This window comes from Alexandromys fortis, unplaced genomic scaffold, assembly GCF_014885135.2.
Source record: "Alexandromys fortis isolate MF-2015 unplaced genomic scaffold, M_Fortis_MF-2015_v1.1 scaffold_44, whole genome shotgun sequence".
Lineage (NCBI taxonomy): Eukaryota > Metazoa > Chordata > Mammalia > Rodentia > Cricetidae > Alexandromys > Alexandromys fortis.
In genome coordinates this window covers 6,750,674-6,776,207 of record NW_026067921.1, presented here as the reverse complement: position 1 = coordinate 6,776,207, position 25,534 = coordinate 6,750,674, and the positions used below count along the sequence as shown (strand labels likewise).

Genomic DNA, 25,534 nt, shown 5'->3' with positions numbered 1-25,534 from the left:
AGAAAGAACTCTGGAGAGAAAAATGTCACCAGCCAGATGCAGAGGAAGCAGGACATGCGGGAGTAGAGGCCACAAGCCACAGGGCAGGATGGAGATTTATAGAAATGGGCCAATTTAAGTTGTAAGAACTAGTTAGGAACGAACCTAAGCTATAGGCTGAGCTTTCATAAATGATAAGGCTCTGTGTCATTATTTGAGAGCTGGCTGACAGAGAAAGACAGAGAAAGACTCATTACACAACTCAAAGTTACATTTTGATTTAGCTTAATGTTTTCATATAATCCTCTATTGCTCTTGGTCATTGCTTTCATATATTCTAAGTGAGGTGGGTCTTTAATTCTCTAGAACAATCCCATTTGAAAGCAGGCCGTGTTGTTTAATTTTTATTCTTAAGTTTAGTGTGTGAGCACGCAGGCCTGTGTGTGCATCTGTGTCTATGCATCTGCCACACATGCATATAGAAGGGAAAAGATAACTCTCAGGTGTTCAGTCTCTGGTTCTACCTTGTAGGTTCCAGGGATTTAACTTAGGTCAGGCCTAGTGGCACGTGCCTTTACCCAGGGCGCCATCTCACCAGACTCAAGACTCATCACTTTGGGCATGCATTTAGATCCTCTTAGTTGCTTAACTTATCATATAACTATTTTATATTTTACAGAATTCTATAAATCCTTCAAAATTCTACAAAACTATTATTGTTGGGGTAGGTGTGTGGCACAGTAGAGACATATAAAACAAGATGGTTTAAAAAAAATCAGTAAAACCTAAGTCTGCATCTGGTGTTACCATAGATCCTACAGCGACATTCAAGTACCACAACCTGTGATCTGAGCTCGGAGATTGATCTCAGGCTATCCGGGATACAAGCCTGAGCATCCCTCTACCATATATGTATCAAGACACAAAGAGCCCATCGTGTTCAAAAAAGCAGAGGCACATTTTCCACTGAGCACCAAAAAAACAGTCATAAAATGTCAAACACCAGTTTCACTCTACCTTGAGGAAAAATTAGAAAAGCATACAAACGATAAAAAAAAAATGACGATACAGGAAGGAACCAAAAGCTCAAAGACAAAATAAAGGAAGATTGTTCATAACAAAAGCCAGAAAATCAAAGAAGACAAATCCATCTCAAAACCTTGATTATTGGAGGAAGGAAGGAAAAGAAGAATGGATGGAAGGGATAGAGACTAAAACAGAATCAAAAGACTGAATGCAAGAAGAGCGATCCAGGCAAGTCAATGCAATATACAGAATAAGATTGAAAAAGTGAGATCCTGAGTGACAACCAGCCAGAGATAAAGGATGGAGAGGTGTGTACAGCATCTGGGACAGAAAGGAAAGCGTGGATCAGTAACACCAATTGCCAGCCTCTTGACCACATTGAGACCTGGTGATGGAGACATTGAGATGGTGACCTCGTTGGGCTCCACCCCTCTCAGATATTCTTGTGCTAAGAATGAAGCAGGCACCATCACACATGGATTCTCTATTGTCTTGATTATTGGGCCCAGGACACATTAGCGGTTTTCAATTATCACTCCTGTACGGCTCACAGTTTCCACTTGTAACCTTGGTGCCACTACAGGTCTGCAGCCTTTTAACTGACACCATGGTTTTGTTCTCCAAAGCAGATCTGTTCCATAAATGACAACAGTGTTCCTTACAATTACACTCCAGGGCACATATAGATTTATATGACTAATTTACACACAGAACTGCCAGGAGATCTATTTAAAAAATGATTCTGGAAAACATTCTTTTATCCCAGGAAGACTTTCAGAGAGGTCCTCCTTGTGTACTGATGATGGGCCAGTCAAAACAAGAATGAGTGACAGAAGTCTGGAGCGATGGCTCAAGGGCAGAGTGTTTGTCACATAACCATGAAGATCTGAGTTCTGTCTCCAGAACACGGACAAAGGAAATGAGTGTTTATGATACCAGTGCTGGGAATATGGAGTCAGTTGGCTCCCTGGGGCTCCCTGGCCAGCCAGCCTGGCCCACTTGGTAAAGGCCAGGATCAGTGAAAGTCTTTGTCACAACCAAAACAAGATGGATGGCACCTGAGCACTAAGATTTGATATTGTCCTCTGCGCTCTCTCTCTCTCTCTCTCTCTCTCTCTCTCTCTCTCTCTCTCTCTCTCTCTNCTCTCTCTCTCTCTCTCTCTCTCTCTCTCTCTCTCTCTCTCTCTCTTTGTCTCTCTCTCTCTCTGTGTCTCTCTGTCTCTCTTTCTCTGTCTCTCTCTCTCTCTTTCACACACACACACACACACACACACACACACACGAGAATGACATTGCCAAACTTTGCAGCACATTGCAAACCAAACCAGGTAGTCAACTGTCCACACCAGCATTTATTGCTTTCCCCACAAGACACCAAAAGCCTCAGCCTTGTGACTCCTCCACATATTTCAGTTTTTGCCCAAAGATGGCCCTCATACTCATAAATGCCTTCCCCCTGCCAAGAAGCTCTCCTCGGTTGCTTTTAGAAAGGAAAGCACCCAGCGACTCCCAGAAAAGTTAGAGCAGATGAAGACCTGATTCTCTTCCCCTTCCAACTTTCTAGATTCCTTTTGTTTGGTTTATCATGAGTCACCCACTGAGGAGAAGGTATTGAATGCCCTCGCTCTTATTATGATTGGCAGCCACATGACAAAGTGCTCTGAAGATCACTGCTCTCGCAGGACAAATACATATTACAAAATCATTAGGGGTTAACTAGAATGAATCGATGAAGAGGATTCTGAAAAGATGCTACCAAGAGTAACAGAGAAGGGCGTGCAGATTCCAAAATCTTGTGACATACTACAGTGTGTCTCAAAACATAAGAACACGTGATTCTTGTGACAGAAAGTAAAAAGAAAAAAATCAGTCCCTGTCATTTTGGTAACAGCCACTTCTGTGCACCCTTCTGTGCACCACGCATGGGCTGCAGGGGACAGATCTATGACTTCCTGGGAATGCCTTGCCCGTCTCCATTTCTGTCATCATTAGCTACAAAGAAAGCAAGAGACACCAAAACATGCCTGTAACTCTTTTAGGAGTGTGTGCTTGCATTTTATGTATGGATGAAATTTTATAATGTGATTCGTGGCCTACAGATGAAGCTCTGTGTGTAGCTAAAGGTCCTCTTTTTAAAGGAGCAGGTGAACCCCTCAGTGGGCAAACGCACTTGCCCCACAAGACTGTGCTGGGAACCTGCAGGGGAAGGAGAGAGCCCATTCTGGAAAGTTGTACTCTGACATCTGGCACAGTATCCCAACACCACCCCCACTGCCACCAAACATACACAAATCAAGCATACACAAAAGTTAGATTTTTTTTTTTAATTTAAAGACCAACCAGGGTAGTTAGGTCACTGTTTGAAGTAAAATGTCCCCCATTGGCTCATGTGCTTAAACACTTGGTCCCTGGCTGGTGACTGTATTTGAGACATTTATGGAACCTTTAAGAGGTGGAGCCTCTAGAAGTGGATCTCTGGGCCCATGAGCCTTAAAGCTTTTCGGCCAGGCTCTACTTCCTGAACCTTTAAAATGGGGACTGCCAGCAGCTTCGAAGGGATTCTATGTTCACTCCCTACCACTAACAAAGAGTGGGATGACAGAGAAAGGCAACACCAGGCTCTGGAGACAGGGAAAATAACAGCTTCATCCCTTTGGGAGGGGAGCAGCCACAGGCTTGTGTATTCTCTAGGATCCTGGGGGCTTCCTCTTTCCCCTATTGATCCTGTCTAGATGCTCACTCCCAAGTCTTCCATGAAGACTTGTTCCAGGAACAAGAGCCCGTCGTCATGGGGAGCCTGCTTTTGCTTCCCTAGTCTACCCAGAGCTCTGTAATTCCCTTTGCCCTCTCTCTTTCCCGCTTCTTTCACCTGACTGTGACATGATCAGCCATCTTAGGATCCTAGAGTCATGTTTTTATGGCCAAGGTAGACAACATCTCTTCTTCAACTGTGAGCTAAAACAAACTGTTATTTTCTTCTGTTACATGTTTTGCTACAGCAAGGAGAAAATATAATAAATATGATTATGGAAAAATTTTCGCGCCAAGAGTAAGTGAAAATCCAGGTGTGAGTATATTCATGGAACAATAGGAGAGGAGAGGAAAGGAGAGGGGAAGAGAGAGATTAAAGAGAAAGAGAGAAAAGGAAAAGAAGGGGAAAGGGAGGGATAGAGAGAGAATAGCTTTGTCACAATAAATGGGAACTAGGGCCACCCACAAACATACCGCGTGACAGAGAAAACTTGTAAACTCCTAAAATGGAGCTACAGACCAAGCATAAACCTTAGTGCCTTCTGCTTTTCATTCCATTTAGTCTGAAAATCTTACGGCCTCAAAACAATTTGCAGGTTAACTTTTTTTTTTAACTTTGCAAAAATACTGTATTCAAGTGGGGGAAGAGTGTTCAAATTCACAAGAATGCATTACAGGTGGCTTTGCTTGAGCTCAAATGTTTCCAAAGTAAAAGTACTACAATCTCTTTCAATGTTGTAGGGACACTATTAGAATGTTCTTCCCAGAATCCCATACTTTATATTTAAAATGCAATATTCTAAAGTTAAGAGGGAAGCAGGCCATGTCTTAATTCTAACTGTGAAAGGAAGGTTAGTTCTAACAGGTGAAGAGATTCGGATGTGGACTGAAACAAAGGCCTTTCCCCAACAGCTTTCTTCCTTCCTCTGGCTCCGAGTGTAAATATGCAATCATAAAAAGAAAAATAATAATTCATGTGCTAAATCGCATAAAAACAACACATGGCTGCCAAAGATTAAATGGCAAATTATTTAAAATGGGTCATTATATAATATTTCATCTCATTAATTCAGCTTAGTAGGGTTTGGAAGAAAGAAGAATGGTCTCCAACAAGAAAATAAAAGCAAGACTCAACCGTCTCCAAAGAGGATTCTCAAGTGTTAACCATTGGATTGATACGTCTTGAGGTGTCACTGTTTCCCCCCATAATATCACGTTCTAAGTATCTATAGTATTTTGTCTTCATTTCCAAGGTTCCTTCCCATTCTTAGGCTCAGGAATTTGCACATTTTGCAAAGCCCATTCAAAATATAATTCCATCTATCAATGGTGGTTTCTGCATTCACATTAACTCCCGCATCCATTCACAAAATGAAGAGAATTTAGTATTTTCACACAGCAGTCTGGCCTTGTGCATACCCATGTGTGCCTCTACCACCTATGGAGAGGAAGCTATGGGGACGCGAGGTATCACATTCACTGCTGAAGCTTGGATAAGCACCAAACGAATCCACTCAGACAACTTCAACCACCACAGGAAAACCTGCTGTAGGAACGATTAAATGACGCCTGTCATTTTGTCCCTTCCCTCTCTACTCACTCCCGAGGGATGGATGCGTTCCTCTCAGTGTACCGGATTCAGATGAGAAGGGCACAGCGACAGTTACCAAACCCGCAGAGTCTGCAAAGCAGCATTTAACTGCTTTATAGAAAGCATCAAAGTACCAAGCAAAAACTCATGAAAAGCACCAAATACAGGTCACCTTCCAATGCAACAGAACACCAAAGACCAAAGAAGACCCAGCTGTCTCCAAAGAGGATTCCCAAATGTTATATCAGGCAGGGGTCAGAGTGAATGAAACTGATCAACAAGCCAAGACCCCAGAAAACAGAGCAGAGAATGACCCAATAGAAACAGGAGCTGCATCCGTCTTCTTCATATTCGGTGTCTCGAGGAGAATGCCATATCAAACTGCAAAGCTACAGTCATATATCTGACCCCAAATAGTATGTATTTAATGAGTAACAAACATGATGGAAAATAAGGGAAAAAATTCAGTGTGTACAAATTCTCTACCAATGTCATCTTGAAAGCAAACCTAAAAGGAAACATAAGCCAGCTCACCAGTGCCCACACGTCTTATTTTCCTTCTAGTTTTGATGTCTAAAATCTGAAATCTGAAACTAAGTAGCCAATTCTATAGACATTTTCAAGGCCCTGAAAACAATCACTAACAATACATCTAACTTTTACCTATTACAGTTTATGGCGTATTAAATAGTATATATTATAGGTAAGTTTATTTTTATCGTTACTATTCATGTGTGTGGGCATGCCCTTGTGTATGTGTTTTGTGTGTGTGTTTCATGTATGAGACTTCAGGGCTGTGACCATGGACGTCCGGAGACAATCTTGGCTCCCCATTCTCACCTCCCACCTCTCTTGAGACTGGCCTCTCTTTGCCACAGCACTGGTTAGACTAGCAAGCTTCTGGAGAATCTCTTGTCTCCATCTTTCACCTCCCCCCCACCCCCTAGGAACACTGGGTTCACAGACACTTGGTCCTGCCTCCCACCTTTCCATGGGTTCTGGGATTTGAACGTGGATCATCAGGTTTGGACAGCAAGGATCTTGCGCACTGAGCCATCTCCCCAGCCTTCCTGTTAGTGTTATTTATTCTATAGGGCTACAATCTCTAATGACTAACTTTACCTCCCAAAGACTATAGAGAACCCGTGGAACCCTGGTGTTGTCTTTACAACACCAGGACTAGAGAAACAGGGGCCTGGGTGTCGTTTTCTAGTTTTTAGCATCATCAATGGGAATGTCACAGTCTACAAGGTTATTTGCCATTATCTTTCGAAGCGAACACAGTTTCCCATCTTGGTATCTCTAAATTGTTGAACATTACGATAGGCCAGTGTTTTCTTTAGAGGTAAATCCCATGAAGGTTTTCTGATAAGATTTCCAAATATTAAAGTAGACAAGAAAAATGTAAGCATAAAGATATGTAAAGATTATTTATAATATCGAGAATGAACGTGAAGTTCGCCTTTGCTTTTGAATTTGTGTTTTGAGAGTCATTCTTAGCTTTCCTTTTACATAGCTGTCAGCCCCATTAAGTAGGTTTGTGTCTTCCAATTAAATGTCCCTCACTAGAGCATACACATGCATATTTTTTAAACAATTGTTAGCAACCATCTGTTTTCACTTCCAGAAAATATATATTTTTAAAGCACAGCCAAAACAGTTCAATGTTTTCCCACTTCTACAAAAATAGTAACACACATCCTGAAGACACGTCCCTGCCCGTGGACATCGTCCTGTGGCTCTCCCCTCTACCCCATCTGCGCTCCTGCTTGCAGCAGCTATAGCATAAAAACGTCTCTTCTCACATGCTTTGGATATTACACTAGTTAATCACATACAGCTGTGCTGTGTGAGACTGTTACAAAACAATTTCAGCGTGGTACTTGGAGCCAATTGTGGACAAACAGCCACCATTTACTCTGAATAAAAAGTTTGACACTAAAAAAAAAATGTTTCTTTTCAAAGGAAAGACCGATGTTTTCCAGATCTGGCAGGGACATCATCGTGGGTGAACCTTTGTCTCCTTCTCTGACAAAAGACTGGTAACACCAAGTGCGATTTGTGAAAAATCACATTAGTGCAAAGATGGAGCCTCCAAGAGTCCCTGAAGCCAGAAAGACCCTGGATGAACCTGCGACCCCTTTTCCTCTTTTGTGTCTCTCTCTGCAAAGTGTCCCTGTCCCCAGCTCCCAAACAGCTTATTCGCTTGTGTGAAAAAAATCTCCTATTGTATAATTCTGTAATTTCTTCCATAAATGGGGAGAAAATGAAAGGAAACTGCTCCAGAAAGGACTGTGAAAGAAATATAGATGCTGCTCACTTTAAGTTCTGAATCTAGAGAAAAAAAATAAGAACTTTCTGGACAATTTGGGGAGACATTTTTAGGGGATCAGAGCACATTCCAGAAAAGACAGCAAAACCTGCAGCAGGCTGCACACACCCCCACTGAGTCTAAAGACCTGCAGCAGTGAGAACCGAAGGGAGACAGCAATTCCTTCTAGCTGGAGTTTTTCCTCTTATTTAAAACAAATTAAAATTCTGTACACTTGAAAATCAGCCAAACAAGACTTATCATATCCTCATGTTCTCCTACAGGCACCCCTGGCCCAAGCAAAGGAAAATACTTGGAACTGTACCTAAAATTGTGCAAATAATCCAAGGCTGCAAGCTTGTTTGTTGTTTTTGTTTTTACTTTTTGGGTAGTTGTTGTTTTAAGAAAACAAGTGTTGTGCGTTTCAAGTTTTCAAAGGAAATCAGAACTTGGGAGTTTTCGGACAGTTTTCAAACAACTGGCAGGTTCCCAAGTCCAACTATCAGTGCAAAGCCCAGGCAGGAAGTTCTAAGAAATCCCAGCCTCCCTCCCTCCTGCAGGATTGCCTTCCTCTGCCTGCCTGACAACTGGGTGAGCCATGATTTTGCTTTTGAAGGATCCAGATGTCCACAGTTTTTAAAATGCTCTATCCTGCAGAAGCTCCCTTTTCTTTGTCCGCTCCTCATCCCTCGTGTTCTCAAGCATATGATCTCTCTATGACCAACAGCACCCCAGCCAGACTCTTAGCAGGAGGCTGCAGGCTGGGCTGCAAACCGTGGTGGTTCAAGCTAAATTCAGGGCACAGTGGGTGAGACTCGGCCCTCATACCTGATCCTGCTTCAATAAGGCTCAGAATGTCATCTGAATGGCACTAGCTAGAGGAACCCAGGAAGGACCTCTTAGTTTGACCCCCTCGTCAAGAGTTTTACTGACCAGAGGGGGGGCACTGTTCTGATTGCTGGGATGGTAGAGGAAGTCTGTGAGCCAGAAAGGTTATGTAAAAGCAAGAATGGAGACACCTGCTGGGGGCTCTTTCTAAAGTTTAAGAAACATGACTAAAGTTTTCCAAATATCTGGTAAGAGAGAAATAGCCATTTCTCAACCACAATATCCAGGAATACCAAGCCACCGAGCAGTGAGTAAGTGTGCTGCCCTTCCCTGGCTTTTTCCTTTCAACTACTTTGTTGTGTGTTTGATGCTTTATTGCTGTTTTTCAAGAAATGGTCCTACTCAAAGTGCCTGAGATTCAAGACAAAATATACCTGGAGTCTCAGAACCCAACACCAACAAGGGGATTTTCTGAAAAATGTGGGGTTGCAAGAGTCAAATGCCATTTTGTATTTCACCAGTAAGATGATGCACACTTTTCAGCCTTCTCTGCTCTAGAACTGTGGGCGGGTCTTTCTATCCTTCTAAGCAGCAGATCGGTTTGAGAAACTTTAAAAATCAAGCCACAAGCCACATCACTTGCTTCAGTATTGTAACATGTCACTAGGTTTCTTCATCATGCCATGACAAAAAGCAATGCCCCTCCCTGAGACCGTCTTCTGTAGCGAGGAGAAAGAGCATCAGTCCAACAGAGACCGAGCATCTGAAGACGTGAGCACAGCACAGAACAGCACTGCACAGCACTGCACAGCCCAGCACTGCACAGCACTGCACAGCCCAGCACTGCACAGAACAGCACAGCACTGCACAGCACAGAACAGCACTGCACCACCCCCCACCGCGGCGCACAACACAGCACCGCACAGCACTGCACAGCCCAGCACCGCACAGCCCAGCACTGCACAGCACTGCACAGCCCAGCACTGCACAGCCCAGCACTGCACAGCACAGCACAGCACAGCACTGCACAGCACAGCACAGCACAGCACTGCACAGCACAGAATAGCACTGCACAGAACAGCACTGCACAGCACTGCACTGCACAGCACTGCACAGCCCAGCACAGCACTGCACAGCCCAGCACTGCACAGCACTGCACAGCACAGCACTGCCACAAAGCACAGCCCAGCGTTCATGTCATTTAAATATGTGCCGTTCTGTGCACGTCGGGCTGCTGAATAGTTACTATCTAATACCATTTAGGTTACATGCACGTTTCGTCTCCTATAAAGCATTTTAAGCCTCTAGAAAATAATTCTGGAAGGTGAGAAACAGAAATAGCCTAATTCTATATTTTGTTTTATTAAAGCAAAGAAAAAAGTTAAGTTCTTACATAACGAGAAAGGAGGAGAAAGTGGACCTACCTCTCCCTGCACTACAATATACATTTGAGGGAACAGAAGACTGGGCTTTAATCTTCAGAATATGAACTTCATTCTGTTTTCTCATGAGAAATTAAAAGTTGTGCCTAGCATTTCATTATTTAAGTACAAAGCAAGAGCCTGGATTGTTTTTGTTTGTCTTACATTTTCTGAGAATTATACTAAACGGTGGTTTGGGTTCTTTAAGAATCCCCACAAGGATTCTCCCCCTACACACACACACACACACACACACACACACACACACACACACACACACACAGCCTTCTTGTATATCAGGAAGGAAAACCGCTTGATTTTCAGCCGCCTTTTAAGGCCTGATACCCCTGGAAGTGATTTTGATCAACCATAGGATTCTGTATCTATGAACATTGTCTCCGTTAGTGGCGACGAGAAACCTAAGTTGTAGTTAGACAGCTGGAGAAGTGGATTTCTGTGGAGTCCATCTAGGCCCATCACATAAACATAAACAGAACGCCCTTCCCTTAACTGATTACAAATTCTACTAGGAGATAGGTATGTGTGAAAAGGGCAAAGGTCATGGGGAAGTTGAGCTCATTGCCCTCCACACTCCTGACTGTGCTTCCTCGGATTGGATGAACTCTGTCAGAAAGTCCCCACGTGCTCAAATAGAACCGCACGCTGGTAGTTCCTCTGAATCCAACCTTCCATATCTCCAGCTTCCTAGGATGTCATTAATGTCTGTCATTCCACAGGCACTAGAACAATACGTGACAACCACACCGCCGTGCTGAAGTTGGACAACATAACAGTCAATACGACCACCCCAACAGCCGAAGTCGCTGACCTGACAATCCCTCCTGGCCCTGATCTAATTACCTAAATCTCAGTTTGGGATGCCTAATGGAGCTAACTTCTTAAAAATGTTCCAGATGCCCATGGCCTGGGCTGATTGGAGAGTAACAAGACCCAGAGACGCTGCCAGAGTCCACGGGGCACTAAAGCCACACAGGATCCCAAAAAGACTTAAAAACCTCTCAGTTTTTCTCCAGGCTCCATTCATCACGATTGCACTCTTTCTTCCCCATTCTCTCTCTCTCTCTCTCTCTCTCTCTCTCTCTCTCTCTCTCTCTCTCTCTCTCTCCCCCCCTCCCTCCCCCCCTCTCCCTTCCTCCCTTCCTCCCTCCCTCTATCTCCTNTCTCTCTCTCTCTCTCTCTCTCTCTCTCTCTCTCCCTTCCTCCCTTCCTCCCTCCCTCTATCTCCTAGGGTGGCTCACTTGGCAGCCTGAATCTTTAACTCTACACATTATTCCTTACTCCCTGCTAGTCATAGGTTAGAGGCAATCTAGGAGAAAAACAAAACAAAACAAAAACCCCAACTCTTGCACTCACATCAGTCAAAAACTTTCTCTTGTGGTTGCACACAGCATTGGAAACCAGAACCAGCACAAAGCACGATTTGGGAAACATTTGGAAAAATTTAGCCCGATGAGTAAAAGGTTTGGAATGCTTGACATTTTTCAGGCAACCCCTGGGCTTATTGTTTTTGCTTCTTTGGGGGAGAAAAACACCTGCAAATATTTTCTTTTTTAAACTTGCCCAAACCATTTCTTTAAAAAAAAAAAGTAGTAGGGAAGCATTTTCTACCCAGTTCCCCAAAGAGTTAATACTCAGGACACCAGGAAGGAGGACTGGTCTAGTTAAGCAGCAGTGGCAGCCCAAACTAAGTGGACACAAAGGCAAAAAAGCAACGTGAGTCGACCTTGGAGGAGCAAAAGCGTAAAGCAATCGAAAGAGGAAAAAAAAATGGAAAAAGAAACGTCAGCCTTGAAAAGGCACTCCTGAGAGACGGTTGTCCAGTTTGGTTCTCAAATGGGCATTGTCTGATGAGACCGAATAAATGGGAGATAGCCATAGCACGAATTACCAAGCCCTGGTGGTCATGCCAACAAACCCAGTGACAGCACACATCGCTCAGACATGCCTTGTTCACTCTTGCATGTGTACTTACTAAGAAGACGGTGGGGGTTAGTTAATGCAATACGAAATCAGACTGTCCGTGTACTTCAGGTGAGTATAGCACAAACATTTTACCCCCCCCCTTCTCAAGTCCAATCGAATTGACAAATTGGAGAATTGATTTCTCACCTAACAGTCTTTCATGCGTTAACTGAAGGGTAAGAGTTCAGCGTTGGCACTGCCCTCTGCTCAGTTTTGTGGGCTTGCCTCTGGGCCCCTAACGATCACTTAAGCACATGCTCGGACAAAGCCCAAAGTCTTTAACCAATTCAAGTTCAATTATTATCAGTTACATCCCATGCCTTTTTCAAGACTCCGATGGCAGCTAAAGGGATAGGGGTAGGGTGGGGGTGGGGGGCCAGTCTAAAAGTATAGACCCTGTATCCTAAGCTTCTACATCTTTTAGCCCATAGCATCTCAGTCATCCTTCACATAAAATAAAGACAGCCAAAGCAAAAAATATACTCAGCAAACTCTGAGGGACTTTGGTGGGTGCCCTGGAACCTCCCCAGGCCCTTCTTCATGCTGTGCTAGGCCATGAAAAGTTTAAGTGCCCCCCCGGGGTGTCTTCTGTAAGGAAGGGGGGCCAGGGGAGGCACCCAAATCTTTGAGATTCGCACACAAAGAACAGCTTACTAGAAAAGCTCCCGAAATCGTATTCGTGTCCCTGAGAATGTCTGCTGGAACCTCTTTTCTAAAAATCCCAGCTCACCTGCAAAAGACTTTCCCGGCTGACTAGCATTTCTGCTGCTAAATAACAAAAGAACACTCCATTGAAAGTACCCTGTCTTTAAAGGGAAAGCCACACTCCGGGTTCCCTCTCCCTTCTTCCTCTGCCTTGTTAACTCCATTCCTACTGTTAGTAATTTGAAAGCGGTCAGCGGAGGGGATGGGGGCGAGGGTGAGGGAAGGGTCCACTTGCCATGCCCCCGAGGAGCACCAGACACCACGCTGCCTTCAGAAGCTCGCGGGTCCAGCCATACCTTGGTTTGGAGGTACTGGGGACAGTAGTACGTGTACTGGGGGTACATTTGTGGCTGATCCAGGCGTTTGCCCATGTAGCTGGGATCTTTATCTCCGAGGCAGGAAACTGAACAACAGGGTATATGATGCCCCAGGCGAGCTTCTTCCTCTTAATCCACTGTTCCCGGCAGTCTGGGTGACTGATGAGGCTTCCAAGACTCTGCCGCTCACTAGTTCCAACACCGTAAGGAATTTAAAACAACTGGAAAACCAAGGCAAAGCAAAACAAAAGAACCAAAAGAAAAGAGAAAAAGAAAAAAAAAAAACAGATGGGGGCTGAGGTTCGCAGAGAAACCCCCAGACAGCTTCCCCAGTTCTTGGCTGCCTGCTTTCTTCCCGGCTGCCCGGTCCAGTCCGGAGGAAGCAGTTTGTTCTCTAACCAGCTTGTCTCTAGGGGTGTCAATCGCAGGCGCTTGTAAAGGCGAAGGAGGAGGGAAAAAAAGAAAAAAAATCCTTTAGCACAACTCGGAACCCTTGCAGTACAGCTTTCGGTGTCTCGTGTCTCTTTCCCACCTTGGAAAAAGAAATTGTAATAAAAGGAAAAAAGAAACAATGGGAAAAAAGGAAAAAGAAAAGAAAGGAAAAAAACTGGGGGGGGGGGCAAAAAGAAAAAGAAAAAAAAATAAAGAAAAGAAAAAGAAACCCGTGCAGGCTTAGTTGCTGCTGTCTGGTTCCCAGAGTGACATGGTGTGTTCGGGCTGGCCTTGCCCCTCTCATTCACTTCCCCTCCTTCCAGCCAGTGGGTGGAACCGAGAGAGCCTCTCCAGGGAGCCGCGGACGCAGTCCAGAAGGCTGCAGTATTTCCTCCAAGAGAGAAAAAAGGAAGAAGAGAAAAAGAAGAAGAAAGAGAGAGAGAGAGAGAGAGAGAGAGAGAGAGAGAGAGAGAGAGAAAGGAAGAAAGAAAAAGGCTGCTGCTACCCCTCTGCTAGCTATCTGGAATAGCAGAGTGAGTGGCGCCTGCAGCCGAGCCCCGGGTGGAACCGAACCCAAGCTGCCCTTGCAGTGCCTGGGTGGGGCATGGCCCAGCCCTCCCTGCCCTGCACCGACAGGGGCTCCCAAGCTCCCAAGCTGCCTTCTCCTTTTCAATCGCCAAGTTCCCAGAGGTGAGGCATGGTATTGTTGAACAAAACAAACCCTGCGGGGGGGGGGGGTCCACAGGGAGGAAGGCAAAAATTATATATACATATATGTGTGTACATATATATTCTCAGACACACACACACATGCCAGTCTTCCCAGTTAAGATGGGGGAAAAGTGTGTTCAAGGCTTTTTCACAACCTCTTAACACACTAAAAGCCAGAGGAACCCAAGACCTAAAGATGAAACCAACATTTCGCCTTCTAGAGGACACTGAGGATGCTCAAGAGCGGAGAAAAAGTTGCCGTTCTTAGTTGGGTACTTCTGTGGGGAAGCCATGTCCCACCTCAGCAAGGGGGTGGGCTTAACTCTCAAAAGTGTTTTGTGACTTATACATCTGCTAAAAAAATAAAAATCAAAGCGATCCTTATGTTTATTTGCTTATTAGAGAATAAAATCGTCCTCTCTCTCTTTTTTTTCTTTTTCTCTCTCTCTTTGGATGATTTCGTGGGCTTTATAAATATTACAGAAAAAAATGAACAAAAACTCGTAATTACTTGTCAGAGTTTTCCCCCCGCCAGTAATAATATTCTGACACGTCTATCAGCTGCTACAGTATAATACAGACTGTTTCAGAGAAGATATATTTCCTTAAAGGGTCTCTCTGCAAGGCGGCGGCGTGGCTAAAATTAGCCGTGCCAGCTGTGTTTTGCTGGCAGTGCTCACGCATGCCCGGAGCGTGGGCAGCCAGCCTCTGCGCGCCTCCCCATTCCACCAAGTCGGCTGAGCACTCCAGCCGTCCTTTCAGATAAAAGACGCCTAGTACAAAGGCAGTTTTCTCTCAGAGACCAATCCTTACGATGCTACCCCTGTGTAAGCGCGGACGCTCGTGGGGCAACAGCCTGGGCTCCGGGAAGCTGCGCTCTGAAATGTGTGTACCATCAGACAGAAAGATAAGGACACAGAAAAATTAGTGTTCTCTCTCTCTCTCTCTCTCTCTCTCTCTCTCTCTCTCTCTCTCTCTCTCTCTCTCTCTCCTTTCTCTCTCTCTACCCTAATTTTTCTTTTTTTTTTTTTTTTAAGTCAAGCTCTTGGTTACCCTATGCTATTCTTGAACTTGCTATGAAACAGAACAACTTTCAACTTCTGATCTTCCAGTTCCCAAGCCCTGAGGCATGGATCAGTGTACCAGGTTTGTGTGAGCACTGGCGCTTGAACCCAGGGCCCTGCACATGTTAGGCAAACACTCTACCAACCAAACAAGCTGGCTCCTGATGTCAAATGTTGGAAGAAAGGAATGCAAGTTGGGGTGCAGGCATAGGAAATCCGAGGGCAATATAATGGAGAAAAATCAAGCCAGCTCCACCCATGTTTTAAAGCGGGGAGATTCTGGGCTCGGTTGTCCCGTCCATAAAATGGTGAAAGATATTAGTTGAAGCTGGCATCAATCAAATTGGCACCAACCATGAGGCTGTTGAGGAAATCTCCAGCTAAGTCACCATAGGTTTGGTGTGATGGTCAAGGTGTCAGCAGGACAGGGCCTAGAATGACACAGGAGACTATGAACTTCTGGACGTGTCTGAGAGGGATTCTCAAAGCTAGGGTAATTGAGATGGAAAGACCCAACCTAATGTGGATGTCACCAGGGCAGTAGTTTCATTGTTCCTGGACTGAATAGAAAGGAGAGGGTGAGCCATTCACCCCTCTCTCTGCTTCCTAGATAAGGACACAAAGTGACTGTCAGCCTCATTCTCCCTGCATGATGCTCTGTTGTGATGGACTGGACCTCAAACCATGAACTAAGCAAACCCTTTCTTTTCGAGTGGTGTCCCCGCACAGCTGTTGTGCTGCAAGGAGAAAAGTCAGAAAAATGCTCACTGAGGACTCAGCCTGGACAGCTAAGCTGCTAACGGCAAGCAAGGCAGTGGAAGTGCATCCAGACCTCCTGACCCGAGAGTCAGACATCTTCTGCAGCAGGATAATGTCATCCCCCAGGACCCACTGAGTTCCTTCAGACCCCAAGACCCCTAAGAGCAGCACCAAGACCTCCTTCACCAGTTCTGATCAAGGAAATTGGTATTCTCCTATGAACTCCTGGCTCTGGAAATTCCCTGAAGGAAATATTGCCTTATTTACCAACAAAAGGCTAAATAAATAACTCCTCAGTCAAAGCAATAGCCTACATCTATGTAAGGTTCTCAGCATGGGTCTAGGCTTTCAGCAATTTCTACACAAATTGCTACATTCGGAAACGCTATTCTGTTTCATTGGATTATTGTGATGTTCTGGGCACTGATGGTGATTAGCCTCGGGATCCTCACTGTGCATTTAAGCTTTCCCTAAGTAATGCGAAGTGGGTCCCTAAGCGTTGTAAAATCCACGTCATCACTTAGGCACACACACCTCTTAGACGCAGTAGTAGCCGCAGCCATTCAGGAAGCAAGCCCTCCCTACAGGAAATAGTTTCATAGAGTTTCTGGACTGCTGAAGTAGCAGGCACTTTCCATTCAAATGACAGCGAAGGCAGGAGGCACCTGTGTTGAGTCTCTCTCTTAATCAGGAGCCTGCTGTGCCCTGGCTCCTAAGGAACCAAGAATTCCAAGATAACAAACAGCAGGAGAGGGCTTGGGTGCTCCCGGTTTTGTGAGCTGTTCAGCCTGGCAGGAGGGAGCCCCACTGAAGAGAAGCTCTGCCTCCTAAGATGGCCTGGCTGCTGAAGACACACCATGCACATGTGGCGTGGTAGGGCCCTGAGTGCCAGAGGAGTAAAGAAGATGCCCATGGTCTGTCTTCACCCTATCCCTCGATAGAAAACCTGGTTTCTCTCACGGAGTGACTTAACTGTTTTTCAGTAATACAGACTGTAGTAGCTAAGTTTCATTGCCAACCTGAGACAGACTTTGGAGTCACAGACGAAACCCCCAGGTATGTCAGTGGCAGAGTTTCTCAATTAGGTTAATGGGACGGGGTCTAGGGATGAATTGAAGGGAGGGTTAGGTACAGCTAAGGACCAGCATTCATCTCCCCACCTCTGCTTCCTGACTGTGATGGCAATGTGACCAGCTGCCTCGTGAGCTTGCCGTAGCGCTGGCCCTCCATGGCGGGTGGTATTCTCAGATCCTGATCTGAAACACCTTCCTCCCTTGAGTTGCTTTTTCTCAAAGCTGCAAATACACAGACTTGGCCAAAGGGGAAACACAGGAACAGCAGAGAAAAAAGTCAAGGCAAAGGAACTGCTGCTACTCTATCATTGAGAAGAACATTCATGATGTTGAGTTATTCTTTTATTTATAAAGATTTGTTTATTTTATTTTACAGCTATCTGCCCCCTCCCGTGTGTGTGTGTGTGTGTGTGTGTGTGTGTGTGTGTGTGTGTGTTGTAGGGGGATGTGTATGTCAGATGGGTGCAGTGCTCAACGACACCAGCAGAGGGTGTCAGATCCCCTGGAACTTGAGTTACAATCAGGTGGTTGTGAGCCACGGTGTAGGAGGTGGGAAATGCAAAGATTCTGTCAGAGTAAGCAGTGCTGTTACCTGTTGAGCCATTTCCCCACAATGAGCATTACTAACGGCAGCAAAGTTCTTACTAAATAATATAGGACACTGACCTAAATATTATCTACCTGGTCCTCAGATAGACTTCATAACTCCGTATCTGCCAAATTTCAGGCATTCATAAATGATTTTTTCATATCTGAGAAACAAGTTGAAATACATTACCCAGTACTACTCACATCTGCTCAGACTTTTCCTGAGATGTATACTTTATCACAGTGTTAAGTGAGGAGCATCCCCCAAAGCTCATGCTCACTTTGCTTCTGCTGTCCTTGTGCAAAGCCTTCTCTTCTAGCCTCTTTCCATAGTCTGTTATCACACAATGCACACCCAGATCTCCTTGCTGCTATAGTTACCAAGGCTTGAACTTCCCTGCACCACTGAACGTAACACTGTCTGCTGAACAGCAATGGATGCTTATACAGGGAGACCAGTGATTTGCACCCAAGCTTCCGGCTACCAGAGTCTGCTGCTCGTTCCCTGGTGGAAGCATTTACAGTGGTGATAGGAAGGACACATCCCGGGAGTCTGGAGACAGCAACTTTGGAAAGCTGCCTGGAATGACCACTGACTGTTCCTAAACAAACTGCTAAGCAGGTGAGATGGCTCGGCTGGTAAGGGTGCTTGCTGCCAAACCTGACGACCTGGGTTCAACCTCAAGAGCCACGTGGTAGAAAGAGAGAACCACATCCTACAAGCTGTAACTCCCACGCACGCATCGTGGCATGACCCTCCCCCCAGCAGACAAATGTGTAGAACATAATCTGAGTCATGGCATACTACTGAAGACTGACAGCTGTTACCAAGGAATATTCCAGGCTACTGCGGTTAATACAGTACCTTTGCATGGTCACATGACTTGAGCACATCTTTTTCTATTGTTCTTTTGTAGACATTTATCCCTTTAATCCCTAAGCTCCACAGGCAGGCAACTCACCTACTTTATTCACTTTACATTACCAACCATGGGGTCAGGCCTTGCAGGTTTTGGCAGAATGCATATTTCAGGACAAGTAGCAATGGTTAATATTTCCAATTACTTTTATGCCTCAAATTGGCAAAACAAAGTATGTCCCCAAATTAATTTTCCCTAAATATTTCCTAAGAAACACTATGCCCCTGACAATAAGATTAAATAGTATTTCCAGTGGTGTGTGTTATTGTCTACCTTTAAGATGGTTGTTTCCTCTTAGCATAATGGGATTTCTGTTCTGTTTCTCATAAAATCTTAAACACAACCAAGTGCTATTCGAAATGGCTGTGTGAAGACCCCCATCCTTGACATTAGGAAGGTTCCTCTAAGGAACTAAAGACATGCCTGACACACAGGATGGAGGGTGTAAGTTCAGTTCCTAGAGTGCATTTAACTAAAAGTTGTGCACAGAGAACCTGACTTGTAATTCTGGTGCTGGGGAGGCAGAGACAGGTGGAACCCTGGGGCTCCCCAGCAAGCTAGCTTAGCCTACTTCTCAAGTTCCAGAATAGTGAGACCCTATCTCCAAAAAACCAGCACCTGAGTAATGAACATACAGTTGTATCAGTTGTATTCTGCCTTCTACACACACACACACACACACACACACACACACACACACAAGCATGAAATAAGCACACAATAAGAAGGTCCAGTTAAGAGGCACCAAACCAAGGTACAAAAGAAGAGAGAGAAATGGCAGAGTCGTCACCTGTAAGGCATGCCGAAAGCAAATGCTAATTGTCAGAACTTGCCCAGTCACGGCCAGTCAGCATGAAGCTAAACCTTATGAGTACATCAGCACCTTCACAATTTCATGGCTCTTACGCCAAAGCCATGAAGCCTGTTGTCCTGAAAGTTGGCTTTGCACACTGCATTTTTCTAATCATTTAGATTGTCACTTATAACACTATCATCTGAAACCAACCTTAGAAAATGAAGCACATTCCTTCTCCATAAATAGTCTGAAAAGCGCGGGTCACGAATACGCATCATTTTCTAATTTGTCTTCATTTCCATCGGCCCACTTCTGGGGGAGAAAATAGGCGAATTGATTTGTGTTCTGATTGCAATAGAAAAAGAAAACTACAAAGCTCTGCCAAGGAAAACATGGCACTTCTGACAGCAGAGAAGAACCCCTTGTCTTTGTCTTGCCTCCCCAGCTCACTCTTGTCTGTTCTTCACCCCGTGACCTCCACCATCTTCCTGACCGCCTGGGAAGGTATCTCAGTGTTAAAAAATCAAAACATAACAACAAACCTCCAGAAGAAACCACACAGCACCTCACCCCTAGGGACTGGTCGTGGTGAGATGGACTCTGGTTAATCTCAGCTTTTTTCACATATGAAGCACAAAAGTATTTAACCATTGCGGGCCACACTCTGACCTCCATGATGCCCAGTGATAGGATATACTCACTGCTAAACTAAGATAAGCCTGCTTTGTGGGGTCTCTGGGAGTGATCTGGCATCCCTAGGGCTCAGTAGGAGTAACCCCATCGCACCTGGATGTGAGAACCCCAAAGAAATGATTCCCTTCATCTCTGCACTGGGAGAACCGGACTCCAATGGTTTTGCCCTCTAGAAATAGCATCCTCTTTTGCGGCGTGTGTGTGTGTGTGTGTGTGTGTGTGTGTGTGTGTGTGTGTGCATGTGCATGTCCCTGTGCACTTGTGAAGTTCATCAGGTGTCCTAGCACTCTCCACCATATTTGAAGCAATGTCTCTCAATGGACCTGGGATTGGGCTGGCAGGCAGCAATCCCAGAAATCTCCCTGTCTCTTACTTCCCAGTGCTGGATTCATGGGAGTAACAATGCCTTGCTTTCTCTGGGTGCCCTGGGGATCTGAACTCAGGTCCTCAGGCTTGTTCAGTGAGCAGCTCTTACTTATGCAGGAAACCATCTCCCTGGCTACATATAGTGCACTCTTGAGTGTCTCTGGGGATGGACATAGGTGAGGCTGATGCTCTGGGAAGGGCCTTGCAACCAGCTCACTATTGGCAGCCTCTATTCCCATCATTCTCACCACAGACCTCAAGATGCTGAACCCTTCTCTTATTTTAAAGTCATGAGACATAATTATTGCTTTTTCCTTAAGGAACTTTATGGAGAGAGAGAGAGAGAGAGAGAGAGAGAGAGAGAGAGAGAGAGAGAGAGAGAGATTGACTATTTACTGAGGCCCCTAAATGCTAAAAGCATAGACCAATAGTGGTCACATAGAGATTTGTTGATCTATAGAATCTTCAGTTTCAGCAATTTAACCCTGAAAAGCTTAGCCATTCTGAGGACAGTTATTTAGGATGAAGTATAACTCAGTACCTATTTCATTCTCTACTACTACTTTCGGTCCTTTAGAAAAACAGCTTTCCCATAAAAACAAGTACAAGGCTGCCTGTTATATAGGGCTAGTAAAACTAGGAGGTAATTAGTTCAAACTACACCTCGAAACAACAGGAACGTGTTTTCCCCTAGTTTGTAGAGCTCTAGGTTAATTTAAACTAATCGTTTCTCTCTTCCCTTCATGAGAGAGAAACTTTAGTATTCAGAAAGTGCCAAGAAAGAAAGAAATGCAATGAGGTGGAGAAATTTGATCAGTAAATACACGCTGATGCTCAGACTGGCCTTCAGGGGTGGAGCTCAGAGGACACCACTTTGGATAGACTCTGCTTATCATGAAAGGACTCCTGGGAAGATCTGGTAATAGAGAAACTAGTGGGGAGCATAAACCTACCCGTCTACTGTCAGAAATGGGTAAGGAGTGACATGGGGGGCAAGAGAGATAAAACAGTGGGTGGCTTGCTTTCCTTTGCAAGCCATGGCTGTATCCAGTATGCCGGTTGACTTTGCCTTACCCCTTCCAGCCTTGGTGACTAAGGTTCCCTGCCCTTGGCCTTTGTAGGCGGAGAGAATCCCAAGGTACCAAAACACATTTCTTTTTCTTTTAATGCCAAGTAAGATTCCTGAATAGCTTGTGTCTTTCTATGTCTTGTGGGAAGGGTAGCTGAGAGGGTCTCAGGATTAGTCACATGACCTCCAACAACCCATCACAGAAAGTGTTCTAGAGCATCCTTGCTGACATTCCAGGAAAACAGCTTGACACACAGGGGTCTCACAGGAAGTTCTAGAGCGTCCTTGCTGACTTTCCAGGAAGGAAGCCTGACACACACGGGTCTTGCAGGAAGAGTTCTAGAGCATCCTTGCTGAATTTCTAGGAAGGAGGTCTGACACATGGGAACCCAGAGATATCCCTTCTCCTAAAGGCAGGACTTAGCCAAAGAGACATCTAGCCCAGAGAACCCTCTGTCTTATTCTTCACGTGGGCTCTAAACACTGGTATTTTCATCCAATAAAAAGAAAACTTATCAAAATGAATGGTTTGCCTGATGGCATCCCAGGTCCCTGCCTGATGGAGATGGGTGACTACTGCTCAGGCTTATTACTAATTAGCTCTTACAACTTACATTAACCCATAATTCTCATCTGTGTTCAGCAATGTGTCTGTCAAAAGCATCCATAACCTTCAGTACAAGGAACATAGGTAGGAGAGATGGGCAGATTCCTGGAACTCACTGCCTAGACAGTCTAGCCATTTGGTGACCTTCAGTTTAATAAGAGACCCTGTCTCAAAAGCAAATATGAAGAGCAACTGAGGAAGACCAACTTCTATTGTGATCTCAGATCTCTACATGCTCTCTATTTCTCTCTCTCCCTCTTTCTCACACACACACAAACTCACTCACACATTCTCACACACACACTTCCTCTCTCTCTTTTTCTCTCTCTCATACACACACACACACACACACAGTTACTATCTATGTGAAATTATAAATGTTACCAAGGACAGGGAAAGTAGATGGGCCCCACAGTAAAAAGGTCCCCGCGCTGTATATCTGACATGTCTGACCTGTCTGATATGTCTGAGATGATGTCTGATATGTCTGACGACTCACACATGACTTTGTCACATGGTACCTTTTGAAGACCTGTCTAATTCCAGCACACTTCTGTTTGCCACAAACTCAAAACATTTGCCTATTTTCTTGGTAAGGGAATAATACTTGCCTCAAGGTCACTCAGTTACTCTATCAGCTGGTAGTAAAAGAACCCATCTATTAAACCAGGTAAGAATCGTGGTTCAGTGGGTTCACTTTGGGGAAACTCTTTGTCAGTCTCAGTACAGCCACTTATTTGTCACACCACATCCTTGCTTAGAGGAGGTGACATGGAAGCATTGAAGCTCTCCGTGCAGAAACATTTCTTTCCTTAAAGAGCATGGAGTCTCCCAAGGCCTTAATATTATTTATTTTCCAGTGAAGAGATGTGAGCTTGATACCAGTTTCACTTTTCCTTTGGCATTTTAAAGGTCTGCTTTTGGGGGGACTCCTGGAACTGAGATGCTGACCACTGGCCTCAAAAGTTCTGGTGGTCCCTTCCCTAGCATACAAGAAGGGCCTGCTGACATGCTCCTGACTTCATTTCCACCTGGGTAATTGCATTCTGTTGACTTGCAACTTTCCCACCCGGTACAGCTTCTGGGATGGAATGCCTTCTTGATGCTGGGTTGCCTGGCTTGCCCTTTAAAATGGGAACAGCTGACACATTGCATTATGGATGGGATGACCTGCAGAGCCAGGTGCAAAGGTTTTCTTCTACCAGTACCAATTCTAATCTGGGAACAGGATATAGATTTGTTCCCAATTATTTTTTAAATGAATATGAATATCAATCTTTCAAAAACATAGAGAAAATGACAGTGAAATCATAAATACAAACCAGGAGGAAATAAGGGAATCCTCTTTCACTACAGTCAGGCTGTTGTGTGGTCTCCAGGCACTCTGGGACCTGGAAGTGCTTCCAGATTTCACTTTTGACAATAGGGATAAATAATTCACATGTACAAAGTCATCTTTGTCCTTCACACACAGATGCACACACACACATGTATGCACAAATATACACACTATACATACACAGATGCTCACACATAAATGCACATATGCATGCACACACTACGCATACCCATGTGTACACATGCATGTGCTTATTTGTATACACAGAAATTTGCATACATATAGACAAATATGTACAAAGAACAATGTGTGTGCACATATGCATACATACATACAGAAACATAATTAGACACATATATACACATATGAACACACTCATACATAAAGATATGTACATATATGCACATGTGTACTTGTAAACACACACATGTATAATATACATTATATATGCACATATACACATATGCATATGCATATGCCTATGCACTTAAACCACATGTAGACCTAAAGACAGACCTACGCATATGAAAATACATACATATATACATGTATGCATGCACAGATGTACATGCACACTCAAACACAGATACATACACTTGCATACATGTATGCATGCACAGATATACACAAGCACTCAAACACAGATACACACATATATGAATACATGCACATGCACATATACAAAGGTATGCATAGCTAGAATCACTTCTCTTACTTCTCTGACACTCCTTCTTGGTTTCCCATGAAACCTCATTAGATCATCCCTAAGCAAACTCCTTTGTAGTAACTAACTCTTTAATGTCAATGTGTTTATCTCCTTACCGAACTAGTATTGAATAGGAGTCCTAACCATGACTGCACCCCAGCATGCAACAGTTACTCAGCAAATGATACTCAACCTCTCCCAACCTCTGTCCCCTAAAATGGTACTCCTAAAAGACCTCCAGTCACGAGAATAGCCCATAGTGCCTCTCTTGCTGTCACCTCCATGGAGTTAAAAGAGAGTGGAGAGCCGCTTTGCTTAGACAGCTCCAGCTCAAACATAAGGTACCTGTCATTCAAACCTGTCCCCTGACCTTCCTTGGAATGAACCTTCCAGACATGTGAGGCAGTTGTGCAAGTGTGACCTGGCAGTGCAAGGCACTTGTGTCAAGGCAACAGCTGAGAGTGGCAGACAGGAGTGAGTGTGTAAGCCAACACTGGCAGAATTCACTTTTCCTTTCGCAGGGCAGTCTGCGCGAACACAGAACGCCAGCTCTCTCTCCACAGCTGTCTCTCACTTGGCATTGACAACATACATCTCATCATACTGAGTTCCCCCTTCCATGTTGCCCACTCTCTCCTCATACTTGCTTAGTGGACTACATCCCAAGCTACCCTTATGCTCCTGAGGCTTCCTCTCACACTCTGATGGTGCAGGACTCCAACCCCCACCCTGAAAGTCACACAGGCAGGTCATTCTAATGAAGACACAGGCTGTATCCATGTGGACAACATATGGAGCCAAAGAAAAACCTATGCACATAAAAATACACACGCACACATATACACGTACATATACACAGTGAAGGACCCTGCACAGACTATGTAGGACTCCAGACTCCACCCAGTCTGTCACATGGGCAAGTTGTCCTAACGAAGACCCAGGCTGTACCTAGTCCCGTGTCTTTCCATCTCCTTCTGCATCACATAGCAGACAAGTCGGCCAGGGAGAGAACCAGGGATATAGGTGGTCAGATCACACATGTTACATTTATAGAAAAACCAAGGACAGCATTGGACTGTGCCTTGATGTGTATTTTGCAATGATAAATAGCTTAGTTCTAAATGCTACCTCTAACTGGTAACTCTAGAATTATCCCCAGCCTCATCACAGAGGAAAAAGAATCCAGATTCTGCCTCATTTTGGCCTCTGCAGGTTACCGTAAGTTAATTCAGAGCCCCCAAGACCCTTCCTGACCCAGGCTGATTTGTCCTAATTTGCAACATGCAGCAACATTGGCAGCAACGCCTGCATGCACGTGTCTAATACCATCCTGGCCCTTGAGCCAGAAGAACATTTGTGCTGCAGAACCCAGCCCTGTTCATTGCTAGTACCTGACCTGGAGGGCCCAGTGAGGACCAGACAGAGTCCATCACTGCTCACAGACATAGCTGGCGGTTTATGGATCACATGCCGCACAATTGTCTAAGGTGAAAGCTGCA

At 44.8% G+C, this 25,534-nt stretch overlaps 1 protein-coding gene across 17 annotated transcripts in view; it reads right to left on the bottom strand.

Annotated features, from left to right (window-relative positions):
- Rbms3 (RNA binding motif single stranded interacting protein 3) overlaps positions 1 to 25,534 on the bottom strand; it is a 1,002,574-nt gene that overhangs the window by 653,145 nt on the left and 323,895 nt on the right. For 2 of the 17 annotated variants that reach the window (XM_050141462.1, XM_050141456.1), the window contains exon 1: positions 12,892 to 13,794. The exons of 9 other annotated variants lie outside the window; for them this stretch is intronic. In XM_050141462.1, coding sequence (XP_049997419.1) covers positions 12,892 to 12,966 — 75 coding nt within the window. In that variant the 5' untranslated portion in view covers positions 12,967 to 13,794. Of the gene's footprint in view, positions 1 to 12,891; positions 13,798 to 25,534 lie in introns of those variants that run through there. 6 more of the 17 variants (XM_050141451.1, XM_050141461.1, XM_050141463.1 and 3 more) reach the window with 5 other exon arrangements.